Here is a 17,286-nt window from a genome sequence, read left to right on the forward strand (position 1 = left end):
ATGGGGTGTTGTGTGTAGACTTTTTAAGGATTTCTTTATTCATTCAATCCATTTTAGAATAAGGCTGTAACAAAAAGTTGGAAAAAGTACTGTCAATATCACTCTTGAAATATTGTTGACAGCAATTATTCTATACCTCACTGTTTGTCTGGAAAATGAGCCACTCATCAATTCGTATTTCAGCGGAGTCCTCTGTCTCACTGTCACTCATGTCATCCACTGGACTCCCTGAAGGACAGAACATAATGGCAAAGAGTCTTTTGAATCAAATTCAACAAAATGATAGCAAAAACCAACTTTTAGATCAGAGTAAAAATGTATTTGTCTACATCAGGGGTGGCCACACTTTTTTTTTTTTTTTTTTTGCCTTGAGAGCTACTTTTCAAAATGAATATATATACAGTTGTGTTCAGAAGTTTACATACCCTGGCAGAAGTTTATGATTTCTTGGTCATTTTTCAGAGAATAGGAATGATAACACAAAAACCTCTCTTTCACTCATGGTTAGTGCTTGGAGTTAAGTCATTTCTTATCAAACGACTGTGTTTACTTTTTGGAAATCATAATGACAACAGAAACGACACAAATGACCCTGATCAAATGTTCACGTAGCCCAGTTTTTAAGAGTGTATTGCCCCCCTTTAACATCAATGACAGTTTGGAGTCTTTTGTGGTAGTTGTGGATGAAGCTCTTTATTTTCTCTGATGGTAAAGCTGACCATTCTTCTCCAGTTCCTGTAAATTCTTGGGCTGTCTTGTATGAACTGCACGCTTGGGATCTCCCCAGAGTGGCTCAATGATATTGGGGTCAGGAGACCGAGATGGCCACTCCAGAACCTTCACTTTATTCTGCTGTAGCCCAGTGATAGGTCGACTTGGCTCTGTGTTTTGGACCATTACCATGTTGAAATATCAAAGTACGTCCCATGCGCAGCTTCCGGGGCCGATGAGTGGAATTTTCCTGTATTTCAGCTGAAGTCATCTGTGGGTTTTTCTTTGCATCTCAAACTACTTTCCTGGCTGTTGTGGCAGAAAATTTTGTTGGACGACCTGATCGTGGTTTGGTTTCAACAGAATCTCTCATTTTCCACTTAAGAGTTTGAACACAGCTGATTGGCATTCTCCGTTCCTTGGATATTTTCTTATATCCCTTTCCTGTTTCATACAGTTCAATTTGCTTTCCCCATGACTAAGAATCCAGAGATGTCAGTGCAAGTGTCTGTCAGGAACCCAGAAACTCACTGAACCTTTATACACACACACAGTCATTACAAGCAGACAGATCACAGGGGTGGATGGTTACCTTTAGTAGCCATTCAAATCCATTTGTGTCAACTTGTGTGAATGTTATCAGTAGACTTTATACCGATCTGATCGGCATCGGTCGATAATTTGCATCTTATGCTGAGTGGCCGATCGGCTTTCTTGTCATAATTCGCCGATCGCTGCGCACAAGACATTTACTCCGCGTCGCCGTCGTGTATGAATCCAAAAGTTTATTTTTAGCCTTGTCCAGTGTCTTGTGGCGTAGCACTGTAACTATCTGACAGGGCAATGTTTTTTTCAATCTTCTCGTTGAAAAAATACGTCATCGGTGTGGGACCATTTTGCGGTGTCTCAGACAAACAACGCGCAAGTTATTTGTAGTGGGGGAACGTCATCGCAATGCTTCAACAACAAATTTGTTCGGGCACCTGAAGAATGTACACAAGGAGGAGCATGTCACGTTCATGTAACACAGCGTGGGAAAAAAACAACTAAAAAACAAACTCTGGACAACACCCGACCATAGTGAGAAAAGTTAGAGCAAGCATGTCATTAACAGTATTATTATTATTATTAAAGTAATTTAATTGAAATAAAGTAATTTAATTACAGTAAGTTAGCGCCCATTATTTGTTATGTTGATGATGTAATGGGGATTTGACCTAAATTTATGTCAGTGGCCTATCCTTGAATGCCCCCTAGAGCTCATTGATGTTTTAACTTTGGTCTGAAAAGCTAGACAATACGTTTGAAGATACTCAAGTATACAGTACACAAATACAACCCCAATTCCAATAAAGTTGGGACGTTGTGTTAAAAAACAAACAAAAAAAAGATTTTCAAATCATGTTCAACCTATATTTAATTGAATACACTACAAAGACAAGGTATTTAATGTTCAAACTGATCAACTTCATTGTTTTTAGCAAATAATCATAAACTTAGAATTTTACGACTGCAACACGTTCCAAAAAAGCTGGGACAGGGTCGTGTTTACCACTGTGTTGCATCACCTTTTAACAATATTCAAGAAACATTTGGGAACTGAGGACACTAATTGTTGAAGCTTTGTAGGTGGAATTCTTTGCCATTCTTGCTTGATGTACAGCTTCAGCTGTTCAATGGTCCGGGGTCTCCGTTGTCGTATTTTATGCTTCATAATGCGTCGCACATTTTTAATGGGAGACAGGTCTGGACTGCAGGCAGGCCAGTCTAGTACCCGCACTCTTTTACTACGAAGCCACGCTGTTGTAACGCGTGCAGAATGTGGTTTGGCATTCTCTGAAATAAGCAGGGGCGTTCATGAAAAAGACGTTGCTTGGATGGCAGCATATGTTTCTCCTAAACCTGTATGTACTTTTCAGCATTAATGGTGCCTTCACAGATGTGTAAGTTACCCATGCCATTGGCACTAACAGCCCCATACCATCACAGATGCTGGCTTTTGAACTGTGCGTCCATAACAGTCCGGATGGTCCTTTTCCTCTTTGGCCCGGAGGACACGATGTCCACAATTTCCCAAAACAAATTGAGATGTGGACTCGTCGGACCACAGATAACTTTTCCACTTTGCATCAGTCCATCTTAGATGAGCTCGGGCCCAAAGAAGCCGGCAGCGTTTCTGGCTGTTGTTGATAAATGGCTTTTGGTTTGCATAGTTGAGTTTCAAGTTGCACTTACGGCTGTAGCGCCGAACTGTATTTACTGACATTGGTTTTCTGCAGTGTTCCTGAGCCCATGTGGTGATATCCTTTACACATTGATGTAACATGTGAGGGATCGGAGGTCACGGGCATTCAATGTTGGTTTTCGGCCTTGCCGCTTCCATGCAGTGATTTCTCCAGAATCTCTGAACCTTTTGATGATATTATGGACCGGAGATGATGAAATCCCGAAATTCCTTGCAATTGTACGTCGAGGAACATTGTCCTAAAACTGTTCGACTATTTTCTCACGCATATACACACACACACACACAGTGGGTATGGGAAGTATTGAGACCCCCTTAAAATGTTCACACTGTTATATTGCAGCCATTTGCTAAAATGTAAGTTATTTTTTTCCCCTCAATGTCCACACAACACCCATACTGAAAAAAAAAAAAAAAAAAAAAAAAAAAAAAAAAAACAATTGTTGAAATTTTTGCAGGTTTATTAAAAAAGAGAAACTGAAATATCACACAGCCATTAAGTATTCGGACCCTTTGCTCAGTATATAGTAGAAGCACCCTTTTGAGCTAACACAGCCATGAGTCTTTTTGGGAATGATGCAGTTTTTCACACCTGAATTTGGGGATCCTCTGCCATTCCTCCTTGCATATCCTCTCCAGGTCTGTCAGGTTGGATGGTGAACGTTGGTGGAGAGCCATGCTACGTTGGTTTTAAGTCAGGGCTCTGGCTGGGCCATTCAAGAACAGTGACGGACTTGTTGTGAAGCCACTCCTTCGTTATTCTAGCTGTGTGCTTTGGGACATTGTCTTGTTGGAAGGTGAACCTTCGGCCCAGTCTGAGGTCCTGAGCACTCTTGAAGGTTTTCGTCCAGGATATCCATGTACTTGGCCGCATTCAGCTTTTCTTCAGTTGCAACCAGTTGTCCTGTCCCTGCAGCTGAAAAACACCCCCACAGCATGATGCTGCCTCCACCATGCTTCACTGTTGGGACTGTATTGGACAGGTGATGAGCAGTGCCTGCTTTTCTCCACACATACCGCTTAGAATTAAGGCCAAAAAGTTCTATCTTGGTCTCATCAGAGCAGAGAATCTTATTTCTCACCATCTTGGAGTCCTTCAGGTGTTTTGTTTTTGGTTTGTTTTTTAAGCAAACTCCATGCGGGCTTTCATGTGTCTTGCACTGAGGAGAGGCTTCCTTCGGGCCATTCTGCCATAAAGCCCCGTCTGGTGGAGGGCTGCAGTGATGGTTGACTTTCTCGAACTTTCCCCAATCTCACGACTGCCTCTTTGGAGCTCAGTCACAGTGATCTTTGGGTTCTTCTTGACCTCTCTCACCAAGGCTCTTCTCCCCCAATTGCTCAGTTTGGCCGGATGGCCAGCTCGAGGAAGGGTTCTGGTCATCCCAAACGTCGTCCATTTAAGGATTATGGAGGCCACTGTGTTCTTAGGAACCTTAAGTGCTACAGAATTTTTTTTTTTAACCTTGGCCAGATCTGTGCCTTGAGCTCTTAGGCAGTTCCTTTGACCTCATGATTCTCATTTGCTCTGACATGCACTGTGAGCTGTAAGGTCTTAGACAGCGTGGCTTTCCTAATCAAGTCCAATCAGTATAATCAAACACAGCTGGACTCCAATGAAGGTATAGAACCATCTCAAGGATGCTCAGAAGAAAATGACGGCACACGAGTTAAAATATACGAGTGCCCCAGAAAAGGGTCTGAATACTTATGGCTGTGTGATATTTCAGTTTTTTCTGTCAATATGGGGTGTATCCAAACACGTAACTCCCAGTTCAAGATAGCGGGCACTCTACTCTTGTGCAATCAATCATTGAATCTATTTGTTGCAAACCTCTATTTGCAACACTTTACTGCACACACGTTTCTTGCAGAGGACACTCATTACTTATTCCCGCTTATTCTGCTACACCTGGGCCACAACACACACACACACATGCGCACGCACAGCACGTGCACATTATTTGTTTTTAAATTTAGGTGCATGTATAGTTCCTTAGGCTAAGCTAGAATAACTACCTTTTTGAACAGTCGCTTCGTGCGGGGCAGAGTTGAGCTGTCTGTACCCGCCTGCAAATATGGCTACAGTGACTGGTGTCACCAAAGTGCAACAGCGAACACTGGCAATTCCATGGCCTCTGCTCATCTCATCATAGATCAACCAGTCAGTAGGAAGAGCCTGTGATAATTTAGATGAACTCTCCTGGAGAGAAATCAAAAGAAGTCATTTTATTTACAGTACTTGCATCCTCGCCCACCGAAAGAATGACAGCGTTCCAAAGGAATAATCTTCATACCTCCTTGTTCTGGTACAGATTCAATGTGGAAGCAGGATGAAAATTGACTTTCTTCTCCTTATTACTAGAGAGCCGGTTTGCCTCAGGGTTAATATGAAGCAGATTTGGATACATGCCAGCAACCAGGGCTGCCTTCACCACTGCCCAGTTTTCGGAGTTGATGTTCACATTACGTATGTCGCTATCGCCATGGACCCTCACAAAGCCTGGAGCACAAACAGGAATTATGAAAGGACAATTCACTCAACTCAAATACAAATAAATACTTCAGGGTGCGTATTAGAAGAAAAACACCTTTGCCACATTTTATTGTAAATGTAATTCATTCGAACAAACCAGTCGCACGAAGCTGTCCCAGCACCTGTGTTCTCATGCCAAGAATCATCTCCATGGTGGCATTGGACAGAAAGTTCTTTTCACAGAAGGGCCGCTCCCAACCATCAGTGCGTGACTTCTGCCATGCCTGACAAACCAAAAGCAATTTTATGTCAGTTTTTAATAGAGGCCAGGAAAAATTATACATAAACAGTCACGTTCCCATTGTCTCCCAACACCATGTTTTCTAACTAAGATGCAAAAATGCAAAATAAATTCAATCTTATGGATCATCCGTACTATCTTTTGTCAAAATGTCTACTGGACATGAGTCAGTGCCAGACAGGGTACCGAACAGACAAAAGTACCTGGAAAACCCTCAGCAGGGTCATGTGGTCACTGAAGGTGTTGGATGAGAATTGTTTACGGCACTGAAGGGCAGCTCTCTTCTGAGAGCCCTGGGCAGGAAGAACAAAAGGGTCGCGATAACCTAGTGTACAGGCAATTGTCAAAACGGGGTCCAGACATCTCAGCACCACAGCACATAGCACCATCTTTCCCAGATGGGGCTCAATAGGTAGGTCAGCCAGATGGAAGCCAAGATCAGTCAGGTCTTCATTCTGGTTCATAGCACCTATTGTCTGAAAAATAAATAAATAAATGTGGTTGGGGGAAAAAAAAAATACTGCAGATGTGTGTGGCGCATTGTGAGGTAATTGGTGTTCTTAGTGTGCATGTCTTACCTTAAGGATCTGCACTGCACTCTTTATAGCGTGTGCAGTAGGAGGTTGGGGAGCCTTGGACAAGAATTCGGATACTGGAGAGGGAGTCAGCAGTTTGGTCTGCAGACATAATTCCTAAAACACACACAAAACATGACGAATGAAAATGATTGCCTTGGTTAAGGAATTTTATCACGTGGGTTGGGTCACACAGAGGTTGAAGACCACCGTTTGCGGTTCTTCTCATTCAATTGTAATTTGGTTTCGTGTTACATTATAAATGGCAATTTTATCTGAATTGAAGACAAAGCTCACAGGAAGAGCACGGACTTACCTTGTCACATGGATTACAGACTACCTCACAGACAGACCTCCGTTTGTCAGGCTGAGGAACTGCACCTTGGAGATGTCGTGAGCAGCATTGAAGCACCACATTGCAATGTACTTTCTCTACTTTAGCAGGTGCTATCCAGTGGTGGGACCAAGTCCCTGCTTTGCCCTCAAGTCCCGAGTCAAGTCGCAAGTCCTACACTTTTGAGTTTCAAGCACTTTCGAGTCCTTCTACCAACAAAATCTTAAAAAGTATTAACATATATAATATTTATATTTAATTAATGCAGAAAGAGGAGAGAAAAGCACAGAGCCTAGAATTGAGCCAGCAACGTGAATTTATTTTTCCTAAGATATCAAATGAACGACATTTTTTAAGGCATCTCAAGATCCACTTTGCTGGTTGCATTCCTTAACCGAAGTGTTCCTGACGTCCGTATTATTGGGAAGCTTTTATTTTGAAGGTCTCTTTCGCCGCGAGTTGGCGACTTATTACCATAATGCCTAGTATGAACAAAATGAGGGGCGGCTGGCTTGACTGCTACTTTACGAGTGGAGGCTGGCTTGACCGCAGTCATTTTCGGGGGTCCTTAGCCAAACCGATGCACATAGCGGAACTATATACCTACTGGGGGCGTGTCTTTAGCGTCCTCTGTCAGGCGCACCCTTCCCCCTTTACGTCCGCATGCTGTCCTCAGTCACGGCCGCTTTTCCTCTGTATAAGCAGGGTGTCGGCAGGAAATGCTCCCAGTTAGTCAAGCGGCGCGCTCAGTAAAGTCACACAACAGCATTTACAGATTTCGGAACTCGGTGCACACATAAGGCGTGCCGCATAATAAGGCGCCCCGTCCATTTTGGAGAAAATGTAAGACTTTTACGTGCGCCTTATGGTCATGAAAATACGGCACTTTGAGGAGTTGATGAATGAAGAAAAGGAGAGAGAATGAAGAGGAGCCAAGTGTGGTGGACCATGAATTGGCAATGATGAGTAAGGGGGAAGTTAGAAAGGCATGAAGGATGATGAAAAATGGAAAGGCAGTTGGCCCTGATGACATTTCTGTGGAGGTAAGGAAGCATCTAGAGAGGTGGCTATGTTTCTAGGGAGGCAATTTCAAACACAAGCAAGAGATTTCAGTTAAAACCTGGCATTTCTTGTGAGTGTCAAAAAACAAGGCATTTCTTTTAAAAAGAGAGGGACAAGTTTGTCATCTTGTTATAAAGGTACAATTTTACCCAACTGTGGTATCGCAGTCGGAACACAAGGGGGCACTGTGTAAAAAATATGGCATCAAAAAGAGGCGAAGAAAAGAACACGAACAAGAATGTAGTGGACTGAAATGAAGCTGCATTCAAATATTGTAAGCAGTTTAAAAAGTGCATATTGCACTTTTAAGGCCTGTTATACTGTATGTCATTAGTAGACATAGCTAATAGATTTTATCTTTATTTTCTTCCTGTCAATCTTCCCACATTGTATGGTGTGACGAGTCTGTTGAGGTTGTCAATATTTCCAGATGGATGTGGAAATGTATGTAAATTTAAAATCATTTCTAGATCATAAGATGTTTTATGAAAGGCACATAAAGTACATAGAACCACTGTGAGCTGCAAATTGCATGTGTCAATGAAAAAGGTGATTCCCATTGCTGAAATTGCACTCTTTTTCAACAATATTAAAAGAAATTAAAGAATGCTCATATGATTTCATAATTTGCAACAAGATAATCAATAAATGTGATTATTTTCCAAATGTACTAGTAATTATTTCCACCCCCCAAAAAAAAAAAAAAAACATTGGAAATGTTTTAATTTTCATGGGATGAATGAGACCCGTGAACTAAAATTAGTTTGACACCCCTGTTAAATACTAATAGAGTGACTCCACCTACTGAAGACAAAACCCTTGTGTGTTTTCAAATATTTGGCCAATAATGTTTGGACAATGGACACAATAGTTGTAGAGTCATAACAACAAACCCTGTTCATTGATATCAAAAACTGAAAATGTGATTTTCTACCTGCAACGGCATTCGTAGCAGCTGTGGAACCTGGAACTCTTGCATATTGTTGAACCTTAGTTGACTGAAGAGGTGGAAGCAAATCCCTGGTTGGCAGCGTCCCGCTCTGTGGACATGCTGGACTTTCAATCCCTTTTTACATTTTCTCAAACACGGATTTATCATCACTGAGTAACTGGACAATAACAACAGGTCACAGCAATTTCAAATTTCCATCAAACAAAACACAATTTGAGGAGTAGAAAGATTTGATTCCATGTGGGAAAAAAAGTCACGCACGGATAAAGATGACCACAACGTAGCCCACTTCCAGTTGTGTATTATACATAGTATGCCACAGTCCCATAAAAGTGTATTTTTAGAGCAGTAAGATTATAAAAATGAGGTTATTAACATTAGTGCTTTGTAATAGCGGTAAAATTAAGGGATACACAAATTTACCTTACATTCTAATCAGATTTGCTGGGAAAATTACAAATACAGATTTCGCCTTAAGTTAGGTAGTATGCGGCAATTTTAGAGAACAGAAAGGCGCTGTTCACTTTTCACACGTAATATAACCTTTTCAAAAAAGGCTGTACTGAATAAACGATACGGATTAGGAGAAAATGTCTTTTTAGATTGTCAGTTATCCTGATAATTACTGCAGAAACCAACATGGTGCCCACGGGCAGAACAAAGGAGCAGGTTTGTGCCATCGTCTGTCATCAGCATAGAACAATGTCCACAGAGCCGCCTGAAATTAGGTAATTCGAATTTCTCGAGGTCATCTACAACCCGCCTACCTCTCACATGTGGGTCTTCTACACCGAGGCAACCAATTAGAGGAAAAGGGGCGGTCTGAGCCAAATATGGATAAATATGGATGTTCTCCAGAACACTCGTATGACAAAACCAAGCTTTTTTTTTTTTTTTTTTTTTTTTTTTTAAAATGGCTAACACTTTTATAGTAAGTCCTTGTTAGAGAGTCACTCTATGGAGGTCTAAATAGCCAAAACAAGGGACCTGTAAACAGCAGAGCTGTGTTATCTCACCACAAGTATGATTAATCAACAAAATCTGAAAATGGAGAAATTATTGTTACCTTCCTCTTCGTTGAAGAGCACTGGCTTTTGAAATCCAGACCGTCTTTAGCATTGAGATGCGACTGATGGTATCAAAGGATTTCTACACAGGAAGACATTGGTTTACAGATGTGATACTTTGTCTAGTGATAAACTACAGTTCTTTCAAAATGTTTGATAAAACTTCCGTACCTCTTTGACTCTTCCAGAATCAATCACAAAAACAACATCATTGATGGTGATGCTTGTCTCAGCAATGTTAGTTGAAAGAATCTGAGAAGGAGCAGGGAGGGTGGGGGGGAGTGGGGGTTTACAGCAAGAAAATAAGGATCTATTTTGGTTGACTCAAAGGAATTTTTATATACAGTACGCATCACATATGTCTCAATACTATAAACAAGTGGTCCCCAACCACCTTCTGTTGTATTGCAATTCGCGTCAATGTGTTTTATTGACCGGATCTTCTCCGCCGCAACAGCTGCGCGTCTCAATTGATACGTCGAGACTGTACGGAATGCTTCCGTTTCTGGTTCGAGCGGGCTGGCCAACAGCGGCAGAGCACAAAAGAACGAAATAATTTCATAAACTAATTCAGCTCATCACGTTTACTGAAAAGATTTGTTCTTTTGAAGGAAACGTTCGCGAACGAAACAACACTATATCATGAGCCCTACTTAAAATAGGGGTTTATCGCAACAGTTAACGCTCACTCCGCTCTGGTACAGATACAGTCGTAGGTTGCTGCTCGACACCCACAGTCGGTCCGTGAGAAATATGCCGCCTCCTAACCGGTCCGCGGTGCAAAGAAGGTTGAGGAACACTGCTATAATGCATGTATGCGAGCATGTAGAAGTGGACCCATGGGCCACATTAAAAACTTTTCAGGCTACAGTTCTGTAGTAATGTAGTGTAGTGATTCCTAATCATGGTGCCACGGGAAGTTATCTAAATTCAAATGTTTAAAATGGGTGCCTTTACTCAATAAAGGTTGGAAACCACTGGTGTGGTGGAACACACAGCTGACAGTGGAACCATTATGGGAATGATCAGAATAAGAATCATCTTTATTTCGCCAAGTATGTCAAAAACACACAAGGAGTTTGCCTCCGGTGGTTGGAGCCGCTCTAGTATGACAACAGACACTCAATTGACAGAATACTTTTGAGACATAAAGACATTGAGAAAGTCACAGTCACTCACAATAAAAGGTTGCTAGTTATCTGGTAATATTTGTGTTGATGTTTATGTTTGTTAGTTTGGATTCCCACTTTACTGGCCCCCCTGAACGGGAAGAGAAGTAGGAAATGCATGGCTTCAGAAACATGTTTGTTAATCCATCTCACACTATTATTTTGTGGGGGAGCAGTTGTCATAATAAATATGGAAACAAAGACTTACAATCTTTCTAACATTCAGTGGCGAATTCTTCATGGCTTTTTTCTGTTCGATACTTGGCATGTCCGAATGAAGCGTGAACACCTGGTACCTGAGAGATAAAGTACATACATCTGTTCGAAATTACTGGCTGCACGCTTACACAGCACTGCATACGTTACAGATACACACCCAGATATCCGTATAAACATAATTGCATTACACTTAGTTGCACCGACACAACAAACGCGCAACATATCAACATAGGGTGCGTTGGCAAGTTCACTCCGGGTTGCTCATGTGTGTGCCACTCAATACAAGTAAAACTGACACATTCAATATGGTGGCTGTACTGACGTATCCCTAGCAATAGCCAACACGATCATTAGTAAAGTTATTTAAAAAAAAAAAGTGGAGCACGGGTGCCGCGGTCTCGGGGCGCGATGGGAGCATTGGACTGAATTTCCGAACGGACCTCATACACTAGGGTGAAGCTACGATTGGTCCGAGACTGGTTACAGTTACACCTCGAACACATCTGTCAAAGATACTCTTCAGAATGGTGTTATATATGACGTGATGGCTGTATAAGGATAATCTGGAACAATGTCACAGCGTAAAAATCTAAACGCAAATCATGTCACTTGACGCAGAGACAGCTTTCGATAAAGTTAACTGGGCTTTCCTGTTTGCAGTACTTCGCAAATTTGGCTTTGGAGATTCATTTATACATTGGATAGCAACATGATACAATTCGCCGAAAGCGTCAGTCACCACAAATAGGATTACTTCGCGAAGTTTTACATTACAAAGAGCAACCAGACATGGATGTCCACTCGCACCAGTGCTATTTGCAATAGTCATTGAACCTCTTGCTGTCGCTTTACGTCAGGATGCTAATATTAAAGGTCACCATCACTAGTGACAGAACACAAAATCAATCTGTACGCTGATGACATCCTTCTTTACATACAGTATTCTCTTCAGGCAGTCTTCAATCGCATTAAAACATTTTCACAAATATCAGACTACTCCATCAACTTGACAAAATCAACAATAGTCCCAACAGCAGCAAATTCATGGACTCCTGCAGATCAAATCCCAGATTAACCTATTACTATAGGAAACATTAAGTATTTAGGTATTAATATTTCACCAAAACTCACAGAGCTAACCAATCAAAATGTTTTGCCGTGTGCGCTTCAAGTGACGCAGAGGCGCCGTGCGGGCCAATGCGTCGGTCACGGGATGCAATGCGAGCGTTGTCGGCCGCGAGAGCACGGGACTATAAAGAGGCCTTAAGAAAACAATTCTATTAAACTGGAAAAACATACAAGCTATTAACATCAATCAGTGGCTAAATCTCATCATAGAATATATTGCGTTAGAAAAAATAGCAGAAGAACAAAAAAAAAAATCAATTATATAGATACGCAGATAGGTGTTCACCTTCTAGACTCTTGATTCCTTTGCCTGGGTATTGTGCCATCTGACAATAAGACTTGCAAGTGTGAAAGTGTTTTCTCTTTTTAGATCGGTTTGCATGGTGGGAGGACACATGCATGGAGTGAACCACTGGGGTGACCTCCTGGGGAGGATTGGTGGTGTGATGGTGACTAGCCCATGTTCCGTGGGTGCTGGGGCAGCGCAGGCTGGTGCCCGCCTGGGTCCCCCGCTCTGGCCGCTGGTGGGGGCGGTAGGGCACCCCTGTCACTCCTCGGGCCTGTTTCCTCCTCTTCTGTACGTTCGTTGCGCCCTGCTGCGGTCGCCTCTTAACTTATCTTCAAAGTCGTGCTGGTCAGAAGCTCAGCGCTTACTGTGCAGCCTTATACATTAACAGAGTTTTATCAAATTCTTGACCAGCTGAGGTAAACAGAATGAGGGCCTGCCAGCGGAGATATCTGCTCCCCAATCAAATTTCCTATTGTTATACTAAATACCACGGAACTTAAACCAACAGTGTTTGGTGCACTACTAACAGTTGAACTAGCATAAATTATCTGCTGCTTTTGTAGAGCCTACCTGAATTCTTTTATATTTTACCTTTTGGAAAAGGCAGAAAACCTCTCATCACTGTAGAGGATACGGTCCCTGAGTGACACAATGTCATCATATCCAGGAAGAAAAATTAGCACTGCACCTAAGACAAACAGATATGATCAAATTTAAGCAGATTCAGAAGCACAATGTTTTATGAATGTGGTACATATGCAAAAAGATTTTTACGTACATAACACCAACAACTTCATGAATTATTTGATGCATTGTATGCTTGAAACTCCATGAAATATTTAAAAACATATTTCCATACTTCCTTGTAATTAATGGATTGTGAGTGGATTTGATACAATGACTGACTAGCAAGTATTGTTGAAAAAAACTTTTACAAACAGCCAAAATGTCTGTCCTTTTTTGCATACTGTTCAAGGATTCGGGGAAATTGATTAAGTACATTTTATTGGGGGGAAAATTACTTTGTCTAGTTTTACTTTTCAGAAGATATATTATAAATGGTCTTTGGATTACATACATCCATCCATTTTCTATAGTGCTTATCCTCATTAGGATCGCAGGTGTGCTGGAGCCTATCCCAGCTGACTTGGAACAAGAAGCGAGGTACACCCTTGACTGGACACCGGCCAATTGCAGGGCACATATAGACTAACAAGCATGTATTCTCATAGTCACACTTAAGGAGAATTTAGTCTTCAATTAAACTAACAACCATATTTTTGGAATGTGGTAGGAAACACAAAAGATCCAAGCAAGCACAGGAAGAACATGAAAACTCCACACAGAAAGGCCAGAGTGAGGATATGAACCAGTGACCTTTGAACTGTGAGGCGAGCGCACTAACCGTGCCGCCTTGTTGGATAAAATTTGTGCTGAATTTTTGGAAAAAAAATTAATTCAACTCGTTTCCTGTAATGTGATGTTTTAGAACTTACAAAAGCCCTTTTATTTGAAAGTGTTTTCATTAAAGGCCTGAACACAGATTGTGATGAGACGCACCATCACTTGTAGTTAAGCAGATCTTGTGCAGCAGGTTCATGATGAGATCTAGGTCCACAAACTCATCATCAAAGTTGTGGTGGTACAGCTTGAGCAGGTCCTGGTCTTCGGTGCTGGCATACTGAACCACAGTGGACTCTTTCTGGTCTTCCATCCTTTTAAAGGCACTGCACAAATGAAGTGAAATTAGTCAGGTTCAGAAATGTTGGGAAACTGACACACATCTTTCTGGATCTAAACATCCACACAATGAATTTGGAATGAAACTAACAAGATGCTTTAACTGCAGACTTTAGACCCGTAAAAAGTGGGAGGCACATACACAAACTGTTGTAATTTCTACACTATTCATCTGATTTGGATGTAAAAACCCTCACATTAAAGCTGAAAGTCTGAAGTTAAAGCACATCTTGTTTGTTTCATTTCAAATCCATTGCGGTGGCGTGACTGTAGTGTACACCTTTAATTCTGTATACGTTATTCAGGGTTTCACTACACAAACTCATTATGGACATACAATACCCCCCAACACATGGAAAACGTTTATTTTGAATGTTATTTTTATTTCCCCTTGTTAAAATTGTGCTCTATTTTTTTCAGTGGAGTTATTAAAGGTCCTAGTTGTTATAGACGTAGGCTATAGGTCTCATTAATGGTGGAAAAGGTTTTTAAATGATTTATCTTGGTCTATTTTTTTTCACAAAATCCTGGCATTTTGAACAGGGGTGTGTACACTTTTTACAGTGTACACCTGGTTGCGAAATGGATAAGGAATTCTAATTGAGACATTGAGATAGCTTTACTGTATATACTTGTGTACTGTATACTGAGTATCTTCAAAGGTATTCTCTATCCAGGTCATGTATTCTAATCGGTCAGGTCAAACCAACATTACAACATGACAGAAATAATTAAATTCAAACTTTAGAGCATGATTCAACTCAACGCTGACATGTTTACATACTACCGTTAGTGGTAGCACTAGCTTGCTAGGCTGCATAACGTTTTGTTGCCTGCTTGCGAGCGGTATCGTATTCAAAGTACGTGAACATACCTCAAGCAAGCCTTAAACGAACGTCCTCTCCCGAGCACTGGTGACCACCAGCAAACGTTTTTCTCCATTTTGTTCTTATAATACACGAGGCGCGATCCATTGTTGTTGTTGTTTTTTTTCTAAATAACTTTATGGGTTGTCAAATATTTACAGTACTACGTCAAAAGACACGCAACAAGACTAAAAATAAAGTAGCTTTTGGATTCAAATATACTGTACACAATGGCGACGCGGAGTAAATGTCTTTTCCGCAGCCGATCAAGATCCGCGAATTATGACAAAGCCAATCAGCATAAAATGCTAATTATCGGCTGATCAAGCAGATCAGATCGGTATAAAGTCTAGTATTTTTGTGTAACAACTCTGCCCTAAATGGCAGCTCAGAGAAGCAATTGACACCACAATATAACTATTTAAACTATTTATGACAAAGAATATACATACATTTTCACGACATCATTATACTCACACTGAAGACTGAAGAAGATCAACAGCATCTACCTGCTGAAAGTGTTTTGCAAAGTCCAAGGGAGTCCTTTAAATAAAAGAAAGCAGTTTCATTATCCAGTTTTAGGACAATGTAATGTTAAGACAATTTACATTTTACTTGTCCAGTAACATCAGTGACTAAAGCAACATATCATACCATCCATTGGATGCCTTCAGGTTGATGTCCGCCCCCATGTTAAGCAACTGCTCCATCTGAGTGAGGAACCCTTGCGCTGCTGTCACCATCAAAGGCGTGACCCCTTTCTCGCTGTGCATGTAGTCAACTAGGTTAATCAATACAAACGTGAGAAAACAACTGGTCAAATTCCACACGTTAAACTTCCTATATAAAAATATGTAAAATAATTGTAGACTGCCCAACACATATTACATTATACAATGCCAATGAAAATGTTTTCGATTAGAAATGGTCATGCAGGACTGCACAGTCATACCATTAACATTTTCATAGAGAATGAGGTTGAAGAGCTGAACAACATATTCCTGGTCTGCACTGATAAAAATGTTAGCTATGCAGGTATCCATCTCTTTCAGTAGCCATGGCTCCAACGGCTCGGAGCCTTTGACATCCTGTGACGAGAAAAAAACAAAAACAAAGAGTAACCATTTACAAGTTGAAGTCCAAAGACGTGATGAAAATTTTCTACTTCCATCCATCCATTTTCTGTACCGCTTATCCTCACCAGGGTCGCGGGCATGCTGGAGCCTGTCCTATCGAGCGAGAGGCGGGGTACGCCCTGAACTTGTCGCCAGCCAATCACGGGGGATTAGATTAGATGCGTGGATGGACGAATGGATAACGGTGGTATTAAAGAGGTTTGATTCAATCGGGAAATAGTTTAGTTGTATTCAACTTTTAAATTCAACACAATTTGTTTTTAAATATATAGTTACGATTTTTATTTAACTTTCATGTGTAATACATTTTGAATTGAATCAATTAAGTAGAGTTTTTTTATTTTACCATTTTTAAATGCAGTGTTAAAGTTCAAACTGCATCATGTTACAGTTGCTTACCCTAATATCAAAACATACTTTTTAGGAATAAAACCAACAACATTTAAATGTCGGTCACGAGGCCGGTTACTTTAAGAGAGCCAATTAATTTTTTTTAGGTGGTACTTGGAGGAAAAAAAACTTTGAGAACCACTGGTCCACACTACCTTCTGATTTTGAATAAGCATGGACATGGACGGATGGATTTACAGCATTATATATTCAGTGGTACGCAGTGTTCACAAGTGTGTTACCAGTGACTTGATGGTGCCCCCTGTATCCAGAGAATTGCTGCTCCTGAGTAAGTCAGAGGATGCCAGGTGTGTAATCTGTACATCTTCAACACCAGTTTTCTCCCCTATTTTACTCCACTTTGTCAAAAAGTTCTGCGTCTCCTCCTCTGATGGTGAGATTCGCAGTGAGGTGAACAGGACAATGCCAGTGCATCAAATATTCATCAGTAAATATTCATACTTCTCTGGGATTCTTCCTTGTGTTTTCCCATTTCCTTACTGTTAAAACCTGTGAATCTTAGAACATCCTCCAGAAAATATTGTTTCACTTCAAACTGTCTTCCTTTGACTGCAAGAAAAAGTACATCACAAAAAGTCATTAATTGTTGAACCAATTTACTAACAATT

At 41.0% G+C, this 17,286-nt stretch overlaps 1 protein-coding gene across 2 annotated transcripts in view; it reads right to left on the minus strand.

Moving 5' to 3' along the window:
* Positions 1–17,286, minus strand: part of ythdc2 (YTH domain containing 2) — a 47,485-nt gene that overhangs the window by 15,979 nt on the left and 14,220 nt on the right. For both annotated transcript variants that reach the window (XM_061799835.1, XM_061799834.1), the window contains exons 9-25: positions 17,120–17,227; positions 16,900–17,045; positions 16,084–16,219; positions 15,786–15,912; positions 15,609–15,674; positions 14,086–14,252; positions 13,117–13,213; positions 11,098–11,185; positions 9,892–9,972; positions 9,720–9,802; positions 8,636–8,741; positions 6,309–6,422; positions 5,934–6,206; positions 5,587–5,713; positions 5,251–5,456; positions 4,973–5,156; positions 137–228 (exon numbers count right to left, since the gene is read on the minus strand). In XM_061799835.1, coding sequence (XP_061655819.1) covers positions 137–228; positions 4,973–5,156; positions 5,251–5,456; positions 5,587–5,713; positions 5,934–6,206; positions 6,309–6,422; positions 8,636–8,741; positions 9,720–9,802; positions 9,892–9,972; positions 11,098–11,185; positions 13,117–13,213; positions 14,086–14,252; positions 15,609–15,674; positions 15,786–15,912; positions 16,084–16,219; positions 16,900–17,045; positions 17,120–17,227 — 2,201 coding nt within the window. The remainder of the gene's footprint in view (positions 1–136; positions 229–4,972; positions 5,157–5,250; positions 5,457–5,586; positions 5,714–5,933; positions 6,207–6,308; positions 6,423–8,635; positions 8,742–9,719; positions 9,803–9,891; positions 9,973–11,097; positions 11,186–13,116; positions 13,214–14,085; positions 14,253–15,608; positions 15,675–15,785; positions 15,913–16,083; positions 16,220–16,899; positions 17,046–17,119; positions 17,228–17,286) is intronic.

This window comes from Phyllopteryx taeniolatus, chromosome 15 (genome assembly GCF_024500385.1).
Source record: "Phyllopteryx taeniolatus isolate TA_2022b chromosome 15, UOR_Ptae_1.2, whole genome shotgun sequence".
NCBI lineage: Eukaryota > Metazoa > Chordata > Actinopteri > Syngnathiformes > Syngnathidae > Phyllopteryx > Phyllopteryx taeniolatus.